The 22,872-nt window shown below is 39.0% G+C and overlaps 1 protein-coding gene across 7 annotated transcripts in view; it reads right to left on the reverse strand.

Annotated features, from left to right (window-relative positions):
* Positions 1 to 22,872, reverse strand: part of PKP4 (plakophilin 4) — an 83,265-nt gene that overhangs the window by 33,679 nt on the left and 26,714 nt on the right. For 3 of the 7 annotated variants that reach the window (XM_062004589.1, XM_062004586.1, XM_062004587.1), the window contains exons 3-6: positions 13,320 to 13,432; positions 4,127 to 4,161; positions 623 to 754; positions 284 to 474 (exon numbers count right to left, since the gene is read on the reverse strand). In XM_062004589.1, the coding sequence (XP_061860573.1) occupies positions 284 to 474; positions 623 to 754; positions 4,127 to 4,161; positions 13,320 to 13,432 (471 nt within the window). Of the gene's footprint in view, positions 1 to 283; positions 475 to 622; positions 755 to 4,126; positions 4,162 to 13,319; positions 13,433 to 22,872 lie in introns of those variants that run through there. The other 4 variants (XM_062004588.1, XM_062004591.1, XM_062004590.1 and 1 more) reach the window with 4 other exon arrangements.

The following is a 22,872-nucleotide window of genomic DNA, read 5'->3' on the forward strand; positions in this document are numbered from 1 at the left end:
ATATTCTATTAGCACTGTACTCTGCAGTCTGGAGTCCTCAGAAGTTTCACTTAATTTCAGCTGCAGTAAATGAATCAGATCACATGCATACTGATTTCAGTAAACAACTCTGTGTCTGCTGCAAGCCATTTCTGCTTTCCAACCAGTGAAGGTGTTAAATAAAAGCGTAATTTAATAACACTAATTCCAGCCTACGCAGAGGTAGGTCCATATATACAATTATTGTCTCTAAAACTGTGTGCCAGACAGTGCACAGAGGTCAAGTGGACTATTTTTAGCATACCTGGACTGACGTCTGCCCTTCAGCTCGCGAGCTTCTCACCAAATGGTTATTAGTGGTTCCAATAAGGGAATGCTGCTGTCTGCTTTCTGATTTGCTCAAGTTTTGGCTGTTATGGAAACTGCTTACTTCCTGGTAGCCACTGTCAGAATAAGAATTCATCTGCGTTGAACTTCTTGAGTTACCTACAGACCCTGCAGATATGAAGTCAGAGTAAGAAGCAAAGCATCAAACAACCTCAAACAAAATGTTATATATTTATTGTTACGTCCGTAATTGCATTATAATTTTGTACAGTCCATGCAGAAATATATGCTAGTATTTAAAAAGCACACAACAGACCCTCACTTTCATGAAGAGATGTCTGTTCTGGTGAGTAGAGGTTCCCTTGTTCTGGCTCTGTCCTAACGTCATAGGCATTGGTGTGAACACTCTCTGCCGCTCGGGGCTTGTTTGCACTAGTGGTGGGAGGATCTGAAAAAATGAATCAGTTAGATAAAGCCAATGTTTCACATCCAAGTTTCATGCAAACCCCGCATCACTTTCTCACACAGACTAATGAAGCACTTCTAACATACACAGAGCTCACTAGTAGACAGGTATCACGTACCAAACTAAATGAAAAGAGCATTCATACTAATGTCAGAGAATCTTGGTTCCCGTGGCTTCCATGTTCTGCAATTCTAAGTCTTCAAAGGTATGTTGCAACCGATTTTAATGACAAATGTAACTGGCTGCTTAGTGAGCATACGCTTCAGAGTAGAGGCATTGTGCAACTGTGCTGCAGTGCACAGAGAATAGCAATCACTTGTCTGAAGGTCCTATAATCTCAAGAGCTTCGAAGTAAAAGGTGGAGTTGGAACACTACTGAAATGTCAGATTTTAGAAAGCAATGTAAAAAATCAATACATGTTAGAAATGACAGGCAGTCAGCACTGTTACGTATCAGTAGCACATGCTTAGGTCAAAACCAGCTAGTAAAATTTGATGCTAATTAATTTACTATAATAGGAGTATAATGGCCAAATTCAATTAAGATTTAATAAGATGTGCTACTACACTTCCATTAATTTAATCATCAGTATGCCCAGAAATGATACAGAGAACAAACCCTGAAGTAACCCACTTCCACAGCTCCTGTTACAGTAACTTGGAAACAGATCATAAGGGACATCAGTGGGTATGACACACTCTTTACAGTGACATGCTTGTGAGCACCGGGACTTCTAAATGACAATTATATTCAAATTCAATATTTTGATGGTCAGTCCTTTTTGTTTCAATAACACAAGGCTCTCTTATTTTATTTACGTGATATCACGTGATACTAAACCAATGTCAAATGGAAAAATAATCAATTTTGGGAAAAAGAATAAGGTTCAATTGTGCAGTGCCATACAGATGTTCCTAAGACAGATGTCTGAACCAAAAACTTACATCCATCACTCATTTGCCATGAAGCAAATGCATTCACAATGCTAAGAAATAAAGACTGTTTAGGCTCTCTAACAGAGGCAAGAATGCACAATGAAATGAATTGTCTTTCTGTCTCTCTCTGCCACTATAAATCATGAGGAGATTGCCCTGGATAAAATAATAGCCTTTTTTATAAATGGCTGTTGATCTAATATTCTAAGCATCTGCAAAACAACATCATTTTATATTTCTGGTAAGAATTCTATATAGTTCTACTGATGTATAAAGCAATTACAGCTACAGTCACATCTTATCACATCATCTCCTGATGTTTTTGATATAAACTGCTACCCGCAGTCAGGGAAAAAAGGTGATTTAAGGGAGTTTTCATTCATCTTTAACCTTGGATTTTTCGGATTACTCTTGGTAAAGCATCATCTAGTGACACTTCTTCAGAACAAAGCTCAAGAGTGAATCTGAAGTAAAACTTACAATCACGCCATAATCACAACCTAAATGTAAATATTAACTGAAACGTGCATCAGAAAATTCTAAGCCAAAAAATATTTTTTCAAACATGCTCTCCTTCTGAGCAATGACTCCAGAAAAGCCTTACGTTAGATACATGAGGTGTGAGAAACACACATCTGGATTTATATTAATGCATACAGTATTTAGGTAGAAATACGATTTCTTGCCATATGTTTAAGTGACTTCTTAGCAGGGATGCGCACGGGAGATTTCTAAAGAAAAGAAACACACAAATGGGAGGAGAGAATTAAAGGATAAAATAAAAACATGAGCTGGATAGATGGAAGAAAGAAAGAGAGGAACTAGCGTAAAGTAAGGCAGAAAAACACACAATAGACGAAGAATAAGTTACAGGAAAAATCGGGGAGGAAAGAAATGGAATGCAACTGGATGAAAGAAATCAGTAAAACAGACTGAAGTCTGTCAGAAGGTATCTTTACAAGTTGTGAACTACCACTGGAACATTACAGAACCAGGGAAAATAACGTGATTAAAAAACCCAACCAAACGTATGTACAAAAGATGAAGTTTCACAGTGAAAGGATCAATAGAACTAATTTCTAAACTACTTGAAAAACAGATCTGACTTCTGTTTAAAAACATTGCTACAAAAAAATACCTGAAAAGCACTGCCATGACTAGTAAAATGTAAATGCCAAGACAAGCAGGATGTTGAGAATATTAGATTTAAAAGAAAGTGAGAAGCTAATGTGTGCCTCACCTCAGCTGAGGCTATACCATGACGGCAACTGAAACCACGCAAATGCAATTATGCGCAAGTTTAAGAGTTGAGTGTCTAGATAAAACAAAAAACAGGAAGGGGAAGGGAAAGGAGATAGTCCTAGAGACTTAATTACCTTAAATAGTCACAGTTATCATAATTATGAATATGCTTGAGTGAACAAGCAGAAAACTGCGATGAGCTACTCTCTGTGCAGCTCTTAAAAATGCATGCACTCATATATAAAGACACAACAGTAATGCTCTGCAGAACTTGGCTAATAAAACTTTTAATAAGCTACCTAAAATGCTAAGTGCCATTTTGATTACATTAGAGCATTTTTTGCTTAATATGACATTCTGTCAAGAGTACATGATTGCATTGGAAAAACAAGACCGGCGCAAAAAGTAATTCACAGGGAGTCAAGGTCCCATTTCAGTCCTGCTGAGTGGCTTTGACACTTTGACTTCTGCACATACACTTCATCTAAAGAGCTGATCATTGACCAACTCTTCAACATGAAGTATTTTAACTGATCCAAAATCCCTGACTAGTTAAATGCTCTGATCTGTGAAAGAGATTGCATTATTGCAAAGACACCTGAATGTCACTTTTAAGCTACAGTCGTATCCATTCCACCTAATATACTCAAGAGTAGATGCAGAAGTACAACAAGACAAATGTTTCTTGTTTTGGAAAGAAAGGTCAAGCTATCCTGAGATACAAAACCAGAAAAGGCACGCCCAGAAAACCTTCACTGTTGGAGATTTTCTCTGTTAAGTAAGAGTACCTGTTAAATCAGTTTTCAAGCTTAAAACTTAAAACAGTGTTTTTCATGATCCTCACCTGCCAAGGGGAAGACTCAGAAATATTCTTTAATTAATTGCAAAGGAGATCCAATGGTCACAACACATACAGAAATGCAAAGGCACAAAAAGGTGCAGGAAAAGGTACCTGCAACCACCTCCAAGGCAAAACAGACTTCTACAATAACAGAGGAACAGGCAACTTTATTCACGTGCAAGGAAAAGAATATTAACACCACACTATAGAAGAGATACTTGAAATCCACAGGTAGCATTGCTGCTAATGTTTAGATCACTCAAAAACGAGCAATGAATGCCAAGAAAGTGAAGTTGTTTGGGCTTAAAGGAAAATCTACACATAGAAGAGAATACCTGATGATCTCCAGGGAAATGACTTCTCAGTAGAGCTGCAGAAAGGAAAAGAAAAATGATCACAAAAATGAAACATGTGGCTAGTTTGGACTTATTTTAAAATTTTGAACCAAAGCATTCAAAAGTGTACAAAAAAGCCCTGCAGATGAAGTTCCAGTAGCCTGTGTAAACAATGCTCTGCAGCACGTTATACCTGACAACTAAACCAACGGCTACCCATTTTAATTTTGTATCATCCAGGGAGACTCTGCCTTGTAACTCACTGCACGGGAAATTACCAAGCACCATAAGGCATCTGCAGCAGGGCAGTGAGAGTGTGATTTATGACACACATCTCCTATTGAAGGTGTAACGACCTAAATAAAATAGCATACAGCAAATGTTCACAGCCATGTGTGTACGGGCAGCACCAAGCAAACCAGCCTCAAGACAGGAGCATTCGCCGGTCACGGCAGGGAACTCGGAACTGGAATTCAAGAGCAGTTTGCTGCTACATGGGAAGCAGTTTGAAAAAAGAAATGAACAGAAACATACCTACAATTTTTACTGTTATTTCATTTTCCAGTGAGAATTCTGATCTTTTGCATAAGTTAAACCACCTGACGCACCACAGCATCTACACCTCAAAGTGTAAATGGGTAACAGCTTTTACACTGCCAGGACTGAAGAGGTGCCTTAAGAAACAACTATTTCACAAGATCAAGCACGTGTTTAATATCTGTGTAAACCCCTACTTGTATTTTTCAGTAAGTACCTCATATCCGACTGTCATATCCATCTTGTTCCTTCTACAAAGCAATGTTCTTTCATGTGTTGATAATAGTACTGATGCAAAACTACCTTTGCAGACGTAAAATTAATCCATGACTTACTAAAAGTACACACATTTCCCCATAAAAATGTTATTTCCTCACTCTACATATACACTATCAGACTTTGACTATGAAATACTTTTTGCAATGGTTTTAAGCTGCTATTTTCTAAACAAAAAGCTAATTAAAACCAGGCAAGTCCCTCAGATTTGATGATGTTTAAATATCAGCAAGAAACTGTGATTTTGGGTAGGATGTATCTATTTCTAAATTAGCATTATTTATTTTACTTCTTTGTAACACAGCCACCAGTTACAAATAAATTTAGGTTTAACTGTGATACTTTAAGGATTGACCCTACAACAACTACTTCCCCCAAGACTCAGCTACTGTGGCCATGTGGTTTTTGTCCCTCCACCAGAGTGCAGAGTCAGGTGGATTAATTTAGACTACCTTTAGTGGTACAGTTTAAATTGGGATTTGAGCAAGCCCAGATTCTGCGTGACAGAACCTGCTAAGGCGTTTCAGGAAAAAAGGTCATAGCCTCCAGTTACCAGGAGGTAGTAAACAGCTACATATGGTTATTTCTTAAGCCACTGCAACTTTCTCCACAGGAGAACTTACTAAGTGAATGTGGTACAAGCAGTGCAGGTCTGTGAAAGAAACAGAACTCTCTGGAGTTCATAACTAGAGATCATTAAGTAGAAAGTCATTTCACTAACAAATTGGCTAAGAATTTGATTCCACTGCTTAAAAATCAGTGTGGTCAAATACTGCACTACCAAAGAGAAGCTGCTGCCATTCGCCAGTCATTGTGCTGTCTCTTCCTGACATTAGCATGTCACATATCTATAGGAAGCGCATATATGGTGCACTGCACTTCTAAAAATACTTACCTTTAGCCCACTATTATCCTTGAAAAAGAATTAGGTTAGTAGGGTAGACATGCAGAAACTGTATCTTCCTTTCAGAACAGCTTGGTACAGTGTATATAGTTTTCAGTTAAAGCAGAGGTAAATGTTTATTGCAGTGTAGTAGCTATTTTAAAATGCTATGCAAGGAAAGTATAGATAAAATACCAGACATAAGGTCATTTACATGGATTTTCCCTTCCCAATCTGCTTTGCAAGAGCAACAAAGAGTAAGTGAAATAAACCCAAAAGTCTACACTAAGTGTACATAAAATACATAAAGTGAAACTAATTCTCTAGTTAGTAACACAAATATTTGGTAACTGAAGATAAAGCATACACACAAACTCTGCTGAAGCTGTTAACTTTTCTTACTCCTCTAATTTTTTGTTTGTTTGGGTTTTTTTCTCATGTGTATTTCCTAAATGTCTGGATTATTTTCCTTTCTTTGTTTTGTTTTGGGGTTGCTTTGGGGTTTTGTTTGTTTGGTTTGGTCTGTGTTTTTTCCATCCCTTCCTTAATTTCACACCCTTTCTTTGCTGAACCTTTAGTTCAAAGCTGATGTCTTACACATGAAATTGAACCAGCTGCCAACCTGGAAAAAAGAAATCTAATAAATGAAAAAGGTTTCGTACTGTCACTTAGAGACTAAATGTACTAAGTATCACTGGTACCGTTTCACGCTCTTCAAGGGATAGTTCTCTGATAAACACTTTCCAGCTTTAGATTTCCAAGTTAGAAAAGAAGGTCAATGTTGCTCTCGTTAGATGGCTGTGACAGCCAAGGACTTGGCCACACTTCAGAGGGGGCCTGGCCAGTGGTGGTCACAGTCAGGCCTCTGGTAGCCCCTGTATATATTATAGGACAAGAAACTGTTTAAGCTGATTATCTTAGCAAGCATTCCATATGATTTAAGCAGCAGTGCCTGAAAGCAGTGATACCCATTGCCTGTCTCGAGTGCTTGAATATACCACTGCTTTCAGCAAAGAAAGGCAACAGCTGAAAAATTAAGTATCACTTATTAAATATTTCTAAACTAATGAGAAGCTGCAAAATGCTAAATATATAAATCTGTTGGAAATATATGTACTTCACACGTATTTATTTCATATTTTTATTCACCGCTTGACCAAGCTTTCACCACTGGAACACATCTGCTCTGCCAAGCACCCAGTAGCAAACGGTTTATTCACAGGGGTTTGTGCTTGCTGCGGCACTGGAGATGCCAGACAAAATTTAAGTGCCTGTTAACACTGCATGTATTGATTTACTTGTCCTTTACCTTTCATTTTAAACATCTACACCAAGAACACATTTACAATTATATACAGCATGAAGTCCTAGAGCTTTGAATGACTGTCAATTCTTGGTATAGGGGGATTTTTCTTGTAAAATAGCAGATCTTAAACTCCATAAACTCGTAACACACATTGCAAGCAAATGGCAACCATCAAGATCACAGAATCTCAAGGGTTGGAAGGGACCTTGAAAGATCATCTAGTCCAGCTCCCCTGCCAGAGCAGGACCACCTCAAGTCAGAATAACAAGATTTCATATTCTTGCTTTTCTTATTGATAAAGATTAGCTGAAGTTTTCACAAGTGTTTTAACTTTCAGTCTTCAACTTCTGTAATAGCTGTCTTTTTGATGTCACTAATATTCCTACTTCCTGTACCCACTTTGCTAGACACTGTACCAAGTGCCACAGTCATCTCGTGTCCCACATACAAAAACTAAACAGCTTTGCCACCAGGAGCCAGTGGTCCTATGACTTACTAGATGTTTTCAGCTGTCATAGGCAAGCACTAGTGCTCTCAGTCTGGATTTAGAAAGCTGCATCTGGAACAGTACAGCCAAATACGGTCACTCACACTGAAGGATGCTATTCCAGTTTGAAACTCAATGCTGAGAGGTGGTGAAGACTCCTAAGCCCTGCTAGCAGGCGGCCTGGCAGAAGAGCTGGGCATGGGCAACACCAGCTGTATGGCAGTTAGACCATACACAGCACTGTGGCAGTATCAGCACACTGCCCAGCACCAACACTTGCCTACTGGTAACACAAAACAGGATTTCAAGATGCAGGTTTCTGGCATGTTTCACTGGCTTTGGAAAAAATTAGTAGCTCTTAATTCATGCACTGTTTTAGCTAAACGATGCACCACAGTAACTACAGTGACACTCACCACCCTTTAGGTACCTCAGGCATTTTCAGAGGGTGACTGGTTAACATGAATCACCTGATCCACCACAATTGTCCACCAGAGACTTTAGGTCTCCTTGCATGAGTCTTCTCATGAACAGTCACCATAATTTAGCTGACACATGGTCACTGATGGCATCTCAATCTGTAGCGTGAAGCCAATGCACATTCACAGTAAAAACAATGAAACGACTTTGTACCCCAGTCTAGTATAGGGTAACATAATAAGTATTTATATAGGTAGCTGAAGTGAATATCAAATCATCAGTCTTCAATTTGTGATCAGAGCAACTCATCAGTAAGCTACATTTTTTTTTAGATCTGAACATCAGCAAGTTGCCTAACCCCCCCCGCCCTTCTCAGTTCTACTGGCATTCAAAGCTGTGATGGCATTCCAGAAAGGCTTCTGGTCTGGGTAAACAGAAAACAAAAATATGAACACTGAACCTATAAAAAGAAACTTTGCAAGTTTCACTCATTTTCAATGTTGACACGCAAAAGATAAGCACTTCTAAATGTGTACTTGAAATGAACAGTCCATGCTGCATCAGTGCCACAGATGAAGTGCCAAAAACATAGCACTCAGTGTCAGAGACTTGGACTGAGGTCTTCTGTATCTCAAGAGAAGTGCTTCTGATCACCCCCTCACTAAGCTAAACACCTTAAATCGCCTTATTAAATGATGCATTGACTGGCAATGTTGTGACTCTTTAGGCCCTAGATGTTATAATGCTTCCTCTAGTCACCTGTTAAACTTACTAGACAATATACAACCCATATTGCACACACATCACAAGTTGTGTGAACCACTATTGCAACTACCTATAAGCATGATTCTTACTGTATTTGCATTCCCAGGACTGCCTGAAGACCTGAAATAAGCAAGTAAGAAACTGTATAGATCAGAAGAAAACACATCAATAAAAACTTCTGTCTAACACGTAGGTACAGTCAAACAAATCCAAACCAGGCTGTGAAGATGTTACATAGACCAAAGGTTCTGTTCCTGTCTTCTCTTTCTCCCCCCACCCCCAACTAGGGAATTAGTAGAAATTAAAGATGAGAAAAAATAAGTTCATTTCCTAAAACAAATGTAAAGGAAGGGCATTTCAAAGTTCAAATAGTAAAGACAGAGGAAGAGACACTTATTGAGACTGTTTTACAAAACAGGAGAGCAAACCTAACACAGCCCATACTCAAGTTCTGAAATTAACGTCACAAGATATCATTACAGTCTGTATCAAACAATAAATGAAATGGACCCCAAGCTGTAATTCTCTGTAATATAGAGAACAGAAAGCTAAAGATTTATAATACACTAAGTAAGAACTGTAACCCCTACGACAATCACAGCATGGACCAATTTCCAACCAAAGGAGACTCCTTCACTCTGCAAGTGAGATGGGAACTTCCACCTCATGTTTAGCATCAGCAGTGTCAGTTGCCTTGATGACTGGTTATTTCATCTCACGTGGCAAGCCGTTCCTAGCTAGCTTCTAATGATGGAATTAGTCATCAATTCTTCTGAATTATTAAGATAAATGGACTCTTAATATCTGTGTCCAAAATAATCTTCCAAGAGCTCTGTGATGACCAACCAGGACATCATGATTTAAAATTGTTCATTACTTGGCTAAATTGTGTCAAACACATTTTAGCCCTGCTTTTACAGTACGTGGAAGCTCTGGAATGAAAATTAAGTACATCTTCTCTTTCTTATTTTAAATTTCAGGTAGTTACTGAGTTGAGGTTTTCTCCACATTTCTGCCTGTGTAATGTTAGTGTAAATGAAGAAATAAGTACTTTAAATTACCATGATTCCTCCCCTCCCTCTTCCCACCCCAAAAGCACATACTGACTGTAAAGATAATTTTTATGGGGCTTGTAATTTGCCATCTCGTTTTGGTGACATCATACACTGCAATATATGCAAGTAATTTCAAATATACCTTTTGGAAACACTGAAGTATTTGATACATCATACGAACAAAACGAAACTAGTTTCTGTAAGGATAATTACACCCAGAGCAGCTCACTCTGAACAGTCTTGTCGGGACAAACTTGCTGCTGCCTGCCATGGAATGCCCCGAGTGTGGGGCGGCACACAGCTGGAAGTTCTCTGTGCTCCTCCAGTGGAACAGAGCTTACAGAGCTTAACACAGGGGCATGCTGGCTTTCAAGCAAAACTACTGCTCTGTTTACACTCTTTTACACTCTGTTTACACTCAGATTTACACTCCCTGTTTACACTCACAGAAAGTTTACAGTCTCCAGCCACAGAGTGCAATGTTTTACTGAATCACTTTGGAATATTCTCTGCTCCTACAGAAAGCACACGCTGTATTCCAGTTGGTATTGGGAAAAGCAGAGGAAATAAATCATCCTAGTAGTAATGAAATACATTTAATTTCACAAAACTCAGAAGCTTCAGGTAGGCACACTATTCCTCAAACTGACCATTTATTACTTGAAGCGTTAAGTGTTTCACATTATTTCCTGCGCTGCCAGCAGGGCTTGCATGTGGGGAAGTCTATTGTGACGTACTTTTCTTCTGTTGAAGTGTTTGTGACAAGCTGCTATTCCGAGTGCAGTATTTTACAATGAGGTTAGTAGCCATGAGCTTTTTGGTTCCCAGCACCACTCAGTTTTGACCAGTTACACACGATAGATAACTCACAAGCATCCGACTTTAAGAGTCGTACACCCAACACCCACCTGAGATGTCAGGCAATGTGTTTTACACGGTGAGTCTGATGACTGACCCTCAATACGTATTAATATCTATCGGCATTGACAGATACTCCAACACATCTGGCAGCCCAGAACAGAATCCAACTGATTCACCTGGAAAGTTAGCTGCAGTGCTGGATCACTGTGTATGGGAAGCTGAACAGCCCAAATGGCTTCTTCACAGAAACCTGTGCATGTTATAGCAAGAAATGAAAGTAAGAAGGTACAACTGAAACCTCACATTGTTTTTCCCAGTTTCTTATCTCTGACCTTGCAGAGTGTAACGCAGGTAAAACATTTAATACCTACATGCAACACTAATAATGTATCATTATGAGAATAAATAATTCTAACAGGCAAGTAACCTACAGGCACATAAAAATAAAGCCATATGGGAATCCAAGGCTGCTGCTGCTGATCTAGTGCCGCTTTCTCCAGGCATCACACTACAGTTACTTAGGATCTGCCCAACTGTTCTGGATCTCATTTTTCACACTCCTTTTAAGAGAGCAAAACAGTCAACTACTTCTGTGTGTTGCTTACGCCAACAATAATAGTTGTAATACAGGTGGGCAACAAACAAACCTAAACTACAAGTGCCTTCTGTTTGTTTTGCTTTGTTCATGTGTACAAAGCAACACACACACTTCATAGGGACTACCAGTATGAACCACACTTCTGAAATGAGACCCTCTCAGGCACGCTCAAGTAGGTGGCAGATCACCAGTGCCTACCTCCAGATGGATTTATCCAGGTCTAAGTTTGCACAGCCTGCACTCCCTACTGTGCTGGTGTTTATGCTCACAGCCAGGAAGACAGTCTGAGAAGCTACACATACTAGCTGAAGAAGTTTAAGATGGTTTAAGGTATTGATGTTGCATTTCTCCCCTCCCTCACTAGCTGTTACCACAACTTCACTGGGCTGGTACTGTGCAACTGAGCAACAAGCTGACTCAAGAAGGGTGACTTGACTACACGCAGAACACTTTGAAGCCCAAATGCAGCCATGAAGACAGACATGTGCTGCTACAAAAGTAGATGTGACCTCACCTCGGTGTGTGTTTTGCAGAGCAGCACCACCTCCAGTTGCCAGTCAGCAGTAAGCCAGTGTGGACCAGGTAAATCAGAGGCACTGCCATCACCACTGAGGTCAACAAAATCTTCAACTGCACCTTTGAAATGAAATGCTCCCCAGTCTTTTAACCACAGCAAAGCATTGCTGATTTCCTCAGGGTCCGAAAACTTGAACAAAGGATAAAAGGGGGTACAGGACCAATCTCTCAACACAGCATTCAGTTTCCGAGCCTTTTCTCCATATCTTCTCCCTGTTTATTTCATTTCTTCTCAACCTTAGCAAAACATTTACACCACGAGTCTGGGGAAACACTGGTACCTTTCTATGGCTATCAGTTTTGCTGCCATGCTTCTGTCTGCTGTGGTCCGGCTCTAAGTGAGGGAATGAAGGCAAGCATGGAGTGTATTACAAAGTCACCTCGTCCAAGGAATACCTCAAAGTTTCTTAGACTAAAGTTCTCATGTCAGTAAGCACACTGTGAAATGACAGCTCAGATCAAGAGGTTTCACGTTTTCATGGAAACAACTCTGTCAGCTGGTACACTAGATTTTCACATATTTTTAAATAATCCCTCCATTTCTTAAGTTTTTGTAGAAACAACTTTACATTTAACTTGCAGAAATATTTATTGTGGCCACATGAGGAAACGTTTCAGAGTAATACCCAAGTTTACTGCTGAAAGAATATAGAAACAAACTAATTAAGGCAAGAAATAATAACGTTCAGAACATACTCTCTATGTACATGCCAACATGAAGTTTGCTGTAATGTGAAATGCAGGAATAAATGTTTCCTAAGAGAACACATTGTTGCTGAGGCTTTCAGATTATAGAGCCACTAATCATTTCATATGCTTGAGATGAATGAGTGCCCAAACACACGAGGGTTAAAAACTTTGCTAAGGAATAAAAAAAGGAAATAGTCAGAATATTACAGATGAAATGTTTAAAAAATGCTTTGCTACAGTTACCGTCATTGTATGTGAAATATATTAGGTATGTTTCATACTATTTAAATATGCTAAGACTGCACTGACAGCAAGACGTCCTCTGAAAACAAAAGCAACAACAGAAAGTACTTCAGAAAAGCTGGATGAAACTAGATAGTTAAAATTCAGGAAAAGCCCCGCTCTCTGGATTACTGCATTTAACTAGCACTGTTACTTTGATACAAATATGTGTAAGTCTACTGTATTTCTCTTTGGCTGAATCTTAAAAGCAAAATTCAACACATTCAAAGAGAAATTAAAGCTTTACATACACTCTATGGAAAATCTAATCCATTATTATAAAGGCCTCTTTAAACTGTCTCACACCTCTTTACAGCAAATCTGCATTTTTCATACTTCAGATATTCATGGAAGGTGAACAGCTACCAGTGAAGATGTATGTATGTAGGACACATGAACCACTAAAAGCCCTTTAATTTAATGGGACATATGAAAGTGAAGTCATCAGGACTTGTACCTTGTGCTGGCGATACTTGGTGATTCTGCTCCAAGCCTACATCTTTCTAGCTGATTAGCCACAATTTGCCTTTCCACCTCCAGTTCTCTGGTAAGTCTTTGAAATTGGAGCTCCTGAAATTTCAAAATAAAAAGAAAAGCATTCTTGATGTTAAAAAATGGGTGTGGATTAATTCCGAGTTGTTTCATCACAATAAAGTTTCTTGTTTTGACTCTTCTTTAGTGGAATAAGCTATTAGAAGACTAAAATGGGAATTTAATAGTTCTTTAAATCAGTGACTCATGCAAATACTGGTTGACCACCTGTTACAAAAAGAAATACACGTATAAACATTTGTGGACTTTATTCCTCCTGTAATTAAAATTATTGTGTCTCCTTATGTTGCCACAATCGAGCAAAATCAGTGCTTTTAAGGTCAGTCTTCAATTTCTTCTGTGAACGAGGCATACAGGAAGTTATTGCGTTCTAACCTTTCTAACTGCAAATGTTCAAATCCTAAGCTATGATACGTTCAGTCTTCTGCATTCAAAGTCTTAAAATTCATTATTTCAGACGTGCTGAGGGTAGAGATGTGCTATTTCACCTTTCCTGATTTCAGCTCTTGTTACAGTTCTTGGTCAAATGTACCAAACCCCAGCCTTTGTACAAGGCTTTTGGAAGATAATGCTCAGAAGACGACACAGGAAATACAAGTGCTGCACAGAATGTTTGTGTGTTATTAACAACTGGAAACATTTTCTATAAACCTGAAACTCTGTAATCTGTGCTATGCCACCAAGGGATATCAGTGATGTTTTCATCCACAGTCAGCTTATGTTAACCATAGAAAAGCATTCTATCAAGCAAGCGTAGGATTTATCAAACTGGCATTTCTACACCCCCTGAAGTTTAAGCAAACTCATAAATGCTATTTAAGACTAGGTGAAAACCTATATCTAACAATCTGATGGATACAAGTCAAACACAGCACATAGGTATTCCCTTAATTTTAAGAGCATGGTACTAAGTGTTTTTTCTTGAATGTAAATGAAGTGCTTGTACTACACTACATTAATGGTCCCAAAATGAGCTCTCTGTGTCTTGCAGTCTGAACACCTTTCTGCCTCCCACAGCGCAGTCCTGGAGGGATTCACTGCAGTGCAAAACGAGAAGTCAGAGTAACAACATAGTAAAAAGCTACCCTAAATCCAAGATTTACCTTGCAGAAGTCAGGATAAAGTTTTGCCTGCCAACACCACAATGAGATTATCTGCAAGAATCCCTCAACAGAAGGCTAATTAGCACCGACTTCATTAGGTAGGAATTAGAGGGAATTGTTGACATTTCAAACATTTCTCAGATTTCACTAATCAAACTGAACAAACACATCCTAATAATACTCCAAATATTGGCCAGCCAAACTGTTTGCCTCCAGGGTATGGACCTCACCCACTATTGCTTCCAGAGAACAAGACTGCGTTTTGCTCCTATCCCTCTACTAAGAACAGCTCAACAGAACAGAATACTCTGCAGTTGTGTTAGAATTAAACACGCAAGCCACGGGAGCAGTGGGAGGAAGATGTGGTCCTCAGCTTCTTCCTGGCCACCTCATACTGTCACACTTCAGCATTAGGAAAACTGAGCACAGTCAGTGCTCAGACATGAAAGAGCATCTTAGGACACACGCCTTAAACTTGGATATAGAATATAGATGAGTGTCTGAATATAGCTGACACATCCATCTGAAGCTGATTCACCAGCTGCCATTACGATGTCAGTGGAGAACGTCACGATGTAAAAAAAACCTCAGATGCTGAAGCTCTGTAATTTTTTAAGCAAGTGTCAGCAAGAAAAGCTTTTTCTATGATGTATTATATAGCAAGCAACAGACATAAATCATTAAAATATTGTTCTGCTTGTTTGCAGAAATAATATAAAACATTTACCCCGTGTTTAAAGCTGTTTCCTGTCCCTCACTTTAGAGTCAATATTTAAACAGCAACATCATTCACATAAACTATGAATTTGAACACGACTCAAACTGCCTACTGTTATTTACTGATCTTTTAATTACATGAATAAAATAAAACACATGCTAACCATTATTTCCTTCCATTCAACCAATCTCTAATAATTTGCCTTTCCATTACCAGAAGAAGCATTGAAGAAAATAACATTATTCCAGCAAACAGTCTTAATATATGCTATTCACCTGAGCTCCCTCTCCTCTTCCCTACCCTTTTCTGCATAGTCCTCAGCACCAGCTCACACGTATTTCTGCAGCAAGGCATTTTGTAAGTAAAGTTTTATCTCGAGGCAACTTCTGCCGTTTTGCATTCCAGAAGGAAAGAGTTAAATTACCAAATCCTACAAAAAGGTTGACATTGCCTAGAAAGTCTTTTTACAGGAAGTGAATCACTTAAAAAGGAACATGTAACAAAGGAAATGGGACACAGGACACGGAGGAAAACTCCAGTTCCAGCAGTTACAATGGCAGAAATTGGATGTGCAAAGGGGAAAATAAAACCTAGGCTCATCAACCCAGCTCGCATCTACAGGATCACAGCTCTTCAAACTACCTTGTCACACACTTCTGTCCTAAAGGAGGTTAAGAGATGAACCAGTTAATTGAGATCATCAGAAAAATCAATAGTGATTTACAAGTGTAAATCACCTACAGGTATAAAAGAGAAAAACCCCCACTGAAATAAAAAGAATGACCCACGCATGAGGAGTCTTCTCCAAAACACCATGGAAATGTAACAGCTATAGACAACACTATATTTTTTTCCAGTGTTGAAATAGAATTGAGGTAAAAAACAGAAAGTGGAAGATATGCCTTATTTTTCTAATTTTCTAATGTACTTTTGTTATACGGTATTAATAGGGATATGGTTTCCTTCCCATCCTCCCTGAGAACTTCTCATACTATATTCAGATTCTTCATTTGGAAAATAAAGGTCCACCCAACTCCAAGAACCACCTCACTGTCACGATTTTTCAAATATGATTGAGAGTGGCTTGGCAACTACATCTGCCAGTTCCTTCAGGACACTGAGATGTATTCCAGGAGGTCCCATGGACACATGTGTTAGGGTTCCTTAGGTAGCCTCGAATCTGATCTTCATTTGCAGTGGGAGAGATGTCGTTATCTGCCTTGAGGTTCAAAGATTAGAGAGATAGGAGAAGAGGATCCCATTGAAAAATTGAGACAAAAAGTTGAATTTTTAAAAACTAAGTTAATTTCACAAAAAGCATCATGGTAAGAAAAGGGAAGGACTCTTTTTCTGCTGATAATTCATTTTCTAACTTTAGCCACATACACTCTTAAACATGCAGTTTGGTCTCCACTGTGAAACTGTAAGCCTCATCTAGAAAATGACACAATTTGGTATTGAGCATCAGGACAGTGACAGAGATAGACATTTATGTTCTGGTTTCAGCTGGAATAAGGGTTTTTTTCCTAGTAGCTCATACACTGCTGTGTTTTGGATTTAGAATAACGTGGATAAGAAAGGTATATTTTAATTGCTGCTAAGCAGTATTTATACTAAGTCAAAGATTTTTCAGCTCTCCATCCTGTCTTGCCAGTAGAGGCTGGGAGAGCATAAGCAGCTGAGACAGGACACAGTCAGGACAGCTCACCCAAACTAGCCATGTGGACATGCCCTACCACAGGACATCATGCCCAGTACATGAACTGTGAGCAGTTGGCCAGGAAGATACTGTGGCTTGAGGATTGGCTGGGCACTGGTCAGCCTTCCTTTTCTGTCCCATTAAACTGTCTTTGTTTCAACCCATGAGTTTTCCTTTTATTTCCTCTCTAGTTGTCTCCTTCACCCCACTGCAGGGAGAAGCAAGCGAGTAGCTCTGTGGTGCTTAGCTGCTAGTTGGGGTTAAACCACAACAATTTAGTATTGGACTGTTTAGTGTGTGGCTTGTCCAACACAGTTCTTAATACAGATTTTTTTTTCTCCGAAACAATCCAGAATTGCAATATAAAATTGGTACAGGCAGTTGCAGAACATCCCAACTAACAAGTGGCCCATTTAAGAAAAAAATCCCTATTTTTTCCCCCCACACTGTGAAAATCCACAGCAGGTTAAAACAAAAGAACTGTACCTTCTGTTTTCTTTGGGAGTGGAAGAGGTGAACGCAACAAAAAAGGAACAACACTGCAATAAGTTTTATTTCCTTTATTTATAATACATTTAAAAAGCAAAATTTGATAGTATTCTATCAGAAAAGCTGTGCCAAGAGTAAAAAAACACCAAGCCATGTTTGGTCACAACTTCTGAGGTACTTGCATTGTTGATTTTGGACCAAGACTATCAGTTGTTTATTTACATTACTCATCATAACTTTTTTTTTTTTGTCAGCACCAAAATATAAAGTTGAAACCACAGTGCATTGAACTGCAAAGGTGTAAAATACACAGAACTAATTTGCCATTAAAAAAACCCCACCATTCTGATCCCCAGGGAGATCTCATGTATTTGTACAAATGCAAGCAAAGCAGAAAATAAATCTCCAGCTCTATTTTCTAGCCTTAGTAACGTTGTTACGTTTGCAGCCTGTGGTTCCGATGAGGTCAAAAAGTTCAGGTACTTTTCGAAACAGTGAGTGATGACTTTTGTGTGTCTCTTCATAAATTTGGTACCTGCAGTTACAGCTTACGTCTTAAACTCCTGTTCACAGGAAGGATCATTCCAGCAGTCATCTTCTTTAGTGCTGCAATACCTCCTATTTTAAGCTTATTTTAGCTTAAATCATCATATTATTACAGAAAACTAAGTCCTAATCAATTCTAAATAAGTGCATTGAACACCTTCATAGTCTACACTTAGATGACATTTTACACCACTCTGCTTGGATACCTACCACCACCACGTTTATCTATCAGACAGTACACTTAGGGGAGGAATCTATTAAAATTTGCTTTTCTAGCCAGCTTCTCTGAAAGCAGTGGGAGAGCACAATCCTCAAACAGGATGCTCCCATACAATGCTGGTTGCTAGCAACACAGAGAAGCTGCTGCTCTTGGCAAAAATCACAATGGATTTTTATAGTACTGGCTTGTGACAAAATGACATCACAGGAGTCAAATAAAATAATTAGTAAGCTTGTTTTCATTTGCAAGAGAACATCTGTATGTCAAGAACATACTAAAATTGTAGATATAGGTTATGACTATGCTGCCATACTGCATCAAAGGACCAAATCTTCTGAAACACACACAATGCAGTGTCTTGCACAGAGCTACTTTGTCAAAATTATCCAATATGTATCAAGGGGAAAAAATCACTCCTTTAATGCTATCCACCTGTTCAGCAGAACTACTTGACCACCTTATAAAACTAGTGGGTTTGCATTCATAACCTAAATTCCACTGCAAAACCACAGACCATATTTCCTAACACGACGCTGGAAAAAACGTCAGCTCCAAGACAATTGCATTTAAGGAACAGGAAGCATACACATGGCTCCAAAAAGAGGAAAAAAGCAACTTGCTTTGGAAAGGTAATCACAGGCTGCAGGCAGACAAGCTACCATGAGTAAAAGCAAAACCCATCAAATTTTAGAGCTGTGTCATTTCCCTTTGAAGGCTGAAGCTTCTGGAGGAGGGACAAACCCTGCATGAGGTGTCAATGTTGCAGGGTATACCCAGGTGACCAACAACAAGCTCTCGGTCACTTGGTAAGCTCTGTAGGCCAAGTGGTAATTTGTCTGCAACAACATTGATCTCACTCCAGATGACACTTGAAGGTCTTCACTGCCACAAGATGCACATGAGACAAGCTATAGCAATCCTGAAAACAAAATACTCCTTCCATTTGAAAGCTGAGTACCTCTGACAGGCTTGTGGCACTCCGCCAAGCAAATACAATTGCCAACACGCTATGCCTGGGTTATTAACAGCAAAATCTGAAAGTAGGTATGTAATGGGAATGGAATGTGTATGACTGACCATGGAGACTGTCATTCTCCTGTTTCAGGCTTTGGACAATCAAAGAAGGTTTAGAGGCTATTCTGTGCTTTCTATCTGCACCCTATTATGATACAATCTTGCAGAGATATATCTTCCTTTTTTTTTAAAGAGGTTACTCCTCAGTAACATGGATGAGAATTAACAGCCATGTTGAAAAATAACAGCAACTTTCTCTGTTCGGAAACAGAAATTTGAAAACTCTGACGAAACACAGGCAACTTAAAGCTTTAAACAAATGCTGGTCCTATTGGCTCAGTGAAAGTTTTCTGGTGACAACTGCAAGAATCAGCAGCAATGGCACAAGCAGTGAAGATAGCTCACAAACTCGTTTTGCATGGTATATGTCTGGCTAGTCAGACCAGGATTAGGCAATTGAGACATCTGAGAAAGATGACGACATTGACAGTGATGCATTTCTTGTAGCTTCTTGGCTGCAACCAGTTCTCAATGGTTGCTGTGGCAGAAGACCTCATGTCAAGTTGTACCAACACTGGGATACGCCAAGTTGTTGCAATTGCCCAATGTCATGGTCTTTGTCAAATGCTTTGATGGTAATTGTAAGCTGAACTACGAAATGTTTTCCTAACCACCAAAATGTTGCCACTTGAACCATTCAGTTGAGCCTCTTCCAGTAGTTCCAGCTGACAATCTAAGAAATCACAGTCTACATTTCAGAGGAATACTTATACCTTGCATTTACTATTTCTCATCCAACTGCAACATACAGGACAGAGCCCCAAAACTCCCATTGCCTGTAAAAGCTCGGCGCTCAAGAAAAGGCTATGACATTTTGGACATGGTTATGACACAAATACACAATCAAGGGGAGAACAAACAAGTTCATCTATACCTTTTTCACATTTACCTCCTGCATAGAAACGTGCAGAGTTCTAAGTGTTTCCACTTTCTGTAATTCAGAGCTATATCAAGCAACGGACTACTTCACACTACATTGAATACTGTGTTTTCCCAACATGAATATCATCCTGTAGTAACTTAACGTTTAAATTCCCTACCAGAATCTATCAAAAAACACCCCTGTACTTCTAGTTAAGTATATTACATCAACCCTACCATCTTCTGTTAAAAATGAACTTCACCTATGCACACAACTGCATTTGCATGCTTTCACTATCTCAGTATCTTCCAAAATAGAAGACAAAGGATAAAGCATTGGACAGCATTAAGAGATTCACAGATTACAGGATGCGGAATGACTGATCACATTTACTCTGTATTCAACAGCATCAGACCATTAAAGCCCTTAATACTTCTACGCCTGCACTGTTCAATAGTCTGGTAAAAGTTTAGTGCTGCTCTAGCTGATGAGGGATCAAAATCCAAGCAATTCATAGGAGCCTACTCTCAGTCAGCCGTAGAAAGGCGGGATGCCGCTTGCGGTATCCGCTGAGCACGTTTGAGCAGCATCTTCTGTGGAAACTGTTACAATGTCAGGTTTCTTAAAGGTGCTGCTGAAGCAAGTATACTGTTCTGCCAGCCAGCAATCAGAGTTCAGGTGCTGATGAGTAGATAGGCCGGTAATCTAAACGTGTTACAAAAGGTATAAATACTCCAGAATATTTCAGAGGTACCCACGGTTCTAGGCTTTCTTTTCCAAGGGAAGCTTCTCCTCAGAAGCCTTTCTATGCTAGAAAGAAAAGTTACATTCCATACTTTCATACAAATAGAGGAGTACATATAGACAGAATTTGCATTAGGGAAATGAGGTCATTGTTTCATCTGAGACAGGAGTGACATATAGTTTGTCCTAGAGTAAGAGTCTTGGGAAGCAGACTTCTCAGACTTGATTCACCGCAACTGGAAATGCCACAGTAAACGTCAAAGTTCTAAGATAAAATAAGGAAGAATGACCTGTGCAGTTGAACACAATATTAAGAAAGTTGTGGAAAAAAACAGCAGTTCTTCCAGTCATTCAGAAAACATTCACCAAGATTTTTGTTTCACTCAAGCAAAACTTGGAAGTCTGTTAAGTAAAAACCGTCTTCATTTCAGAAGAGATATTTATCTAGTTAATTGATCACTAGATGCAAATCAGGATTTCAAAGCAAGACTGTTCGGTCTTTGTGCCTAGTTACTGAAAGTGTATTTAGTGAGTCTTTGTTCAGGTATCTTCTTGAAATGACATGCCTACACAGTACGTGATATAAAGCACCACATATCTGAACTGGAAAGAAATGAAAATAGGGTCATTCTGGTAAAGATGGTTCTAAACATGCAATAGTAATATTTTCTTCCTGTATGGAGAACTCATTCTTTCCTCCATTTCCATCTGAAAAACCTAGGTTTTTGCTTCCCCCCATCCTGCTACTAATCCCATAAAACCCATCAAGAACTATGTACTTGTACTTAATCAATAAAAAAAGAAAAAGTGAAGTGCGAGCTAAGTATATGATATGGTTCAATACCGTTATACAGAAAGAAGTGTTCAACAGGAGTGAATACTTCTGGGAAAACACTGAGGAAAACTCATTATTCATCCAAAAGCATATCCAATCATTCTTAATCTATTTTATACTTACAAATGCAAAGGTGAAAAGTTGTCCATCTTTAGGTGGCAAAACCAACTAGACCAAAGAAGAGAGAAACTAAAAGAAACCTGCCTCTGCTGCAAACGCTTCTTCTTAGCAAAGAAATTAAAACCAGCATATTCAATTTACTTTTGAAAACTGGATGGTTGGGTAGTTATTCCTGTGAGACCTTTTCTCTCAGTCCAATCATGGAAAACTAACATGCTAAACAGGAAATTCACAGTTCCGAATGATCCCGTTTAATCTTGCCATTAGAGCAGCAATTCATTCCAAATTCATCAGTGTGCAGCTTGCAATGTAAAACAGCAGTGACTCCACATACTCATCTGGTGTGGCTGGCAACTAGCTGCCCCTAGATTCCAACACCCTGAAAAGTTACTGTTGTGATGTTGCCCCTACAATTCTTAACAACTTATTTTAGTATGAAAACACTCAATTCACTTTTAATATGGATAGGAGACTCCCTACAGAACTCAACTAAACATTTACCCACATACTCCTCAGGATTCAGAAACATAGACACTTGTATTTTAATGCTTCAGTTTTATTTAGAATCCCTTCCAGCATTTCCTAAGATACTTCTGTCCCTTATGGTATGGAAAATTTGTAACAGCTTAGAAGTGAAATAAATGTTTTGGAAAACCCCACAAACTACCTTCAACTCAAGGCCACAGAAAACAACCCCCTCTCCAAACAAATAACGCCCCCAAAAAACCAAAACCAACACAATCAATCACCAAACCTCCTACAAGAGGGGAAAAAAAAGACCAAAGAAGTTTCAGCTTTGTTTCAGTTAGCCTTAATGTTTCAGAAAGGAATTCCTCTGCTGGAGCTGACCTGTAAGGGTCAGTCCTTCCTCCATCCTCCGCCAACCAAAGCCAGTAGTGGGTGTGGTGGCAAGGACATTATTTATACTAATGACAGATGTGTTTTCCCATTAAAACAAAACTTGAGCTTTGTCAGAAAAGCACAAAGCTGTAGTAAACTACATTTCTTCACACATTACCCTTGTTCCATACATATTATTCTATAACAC

This window comes from Colius striatus, chromosome 11, assembly GCF_028858725.1.
Source record: "Colius striatus isolate bColStr4 chromosome 11, bColStr4.1.hap1, whole genome shotgun sequence".
Lineage (NCBI taxonomy): Eukaryota > Metazoa > Chordata > Aves > Coliiformes > Coliidae > Colius > Colius striatus.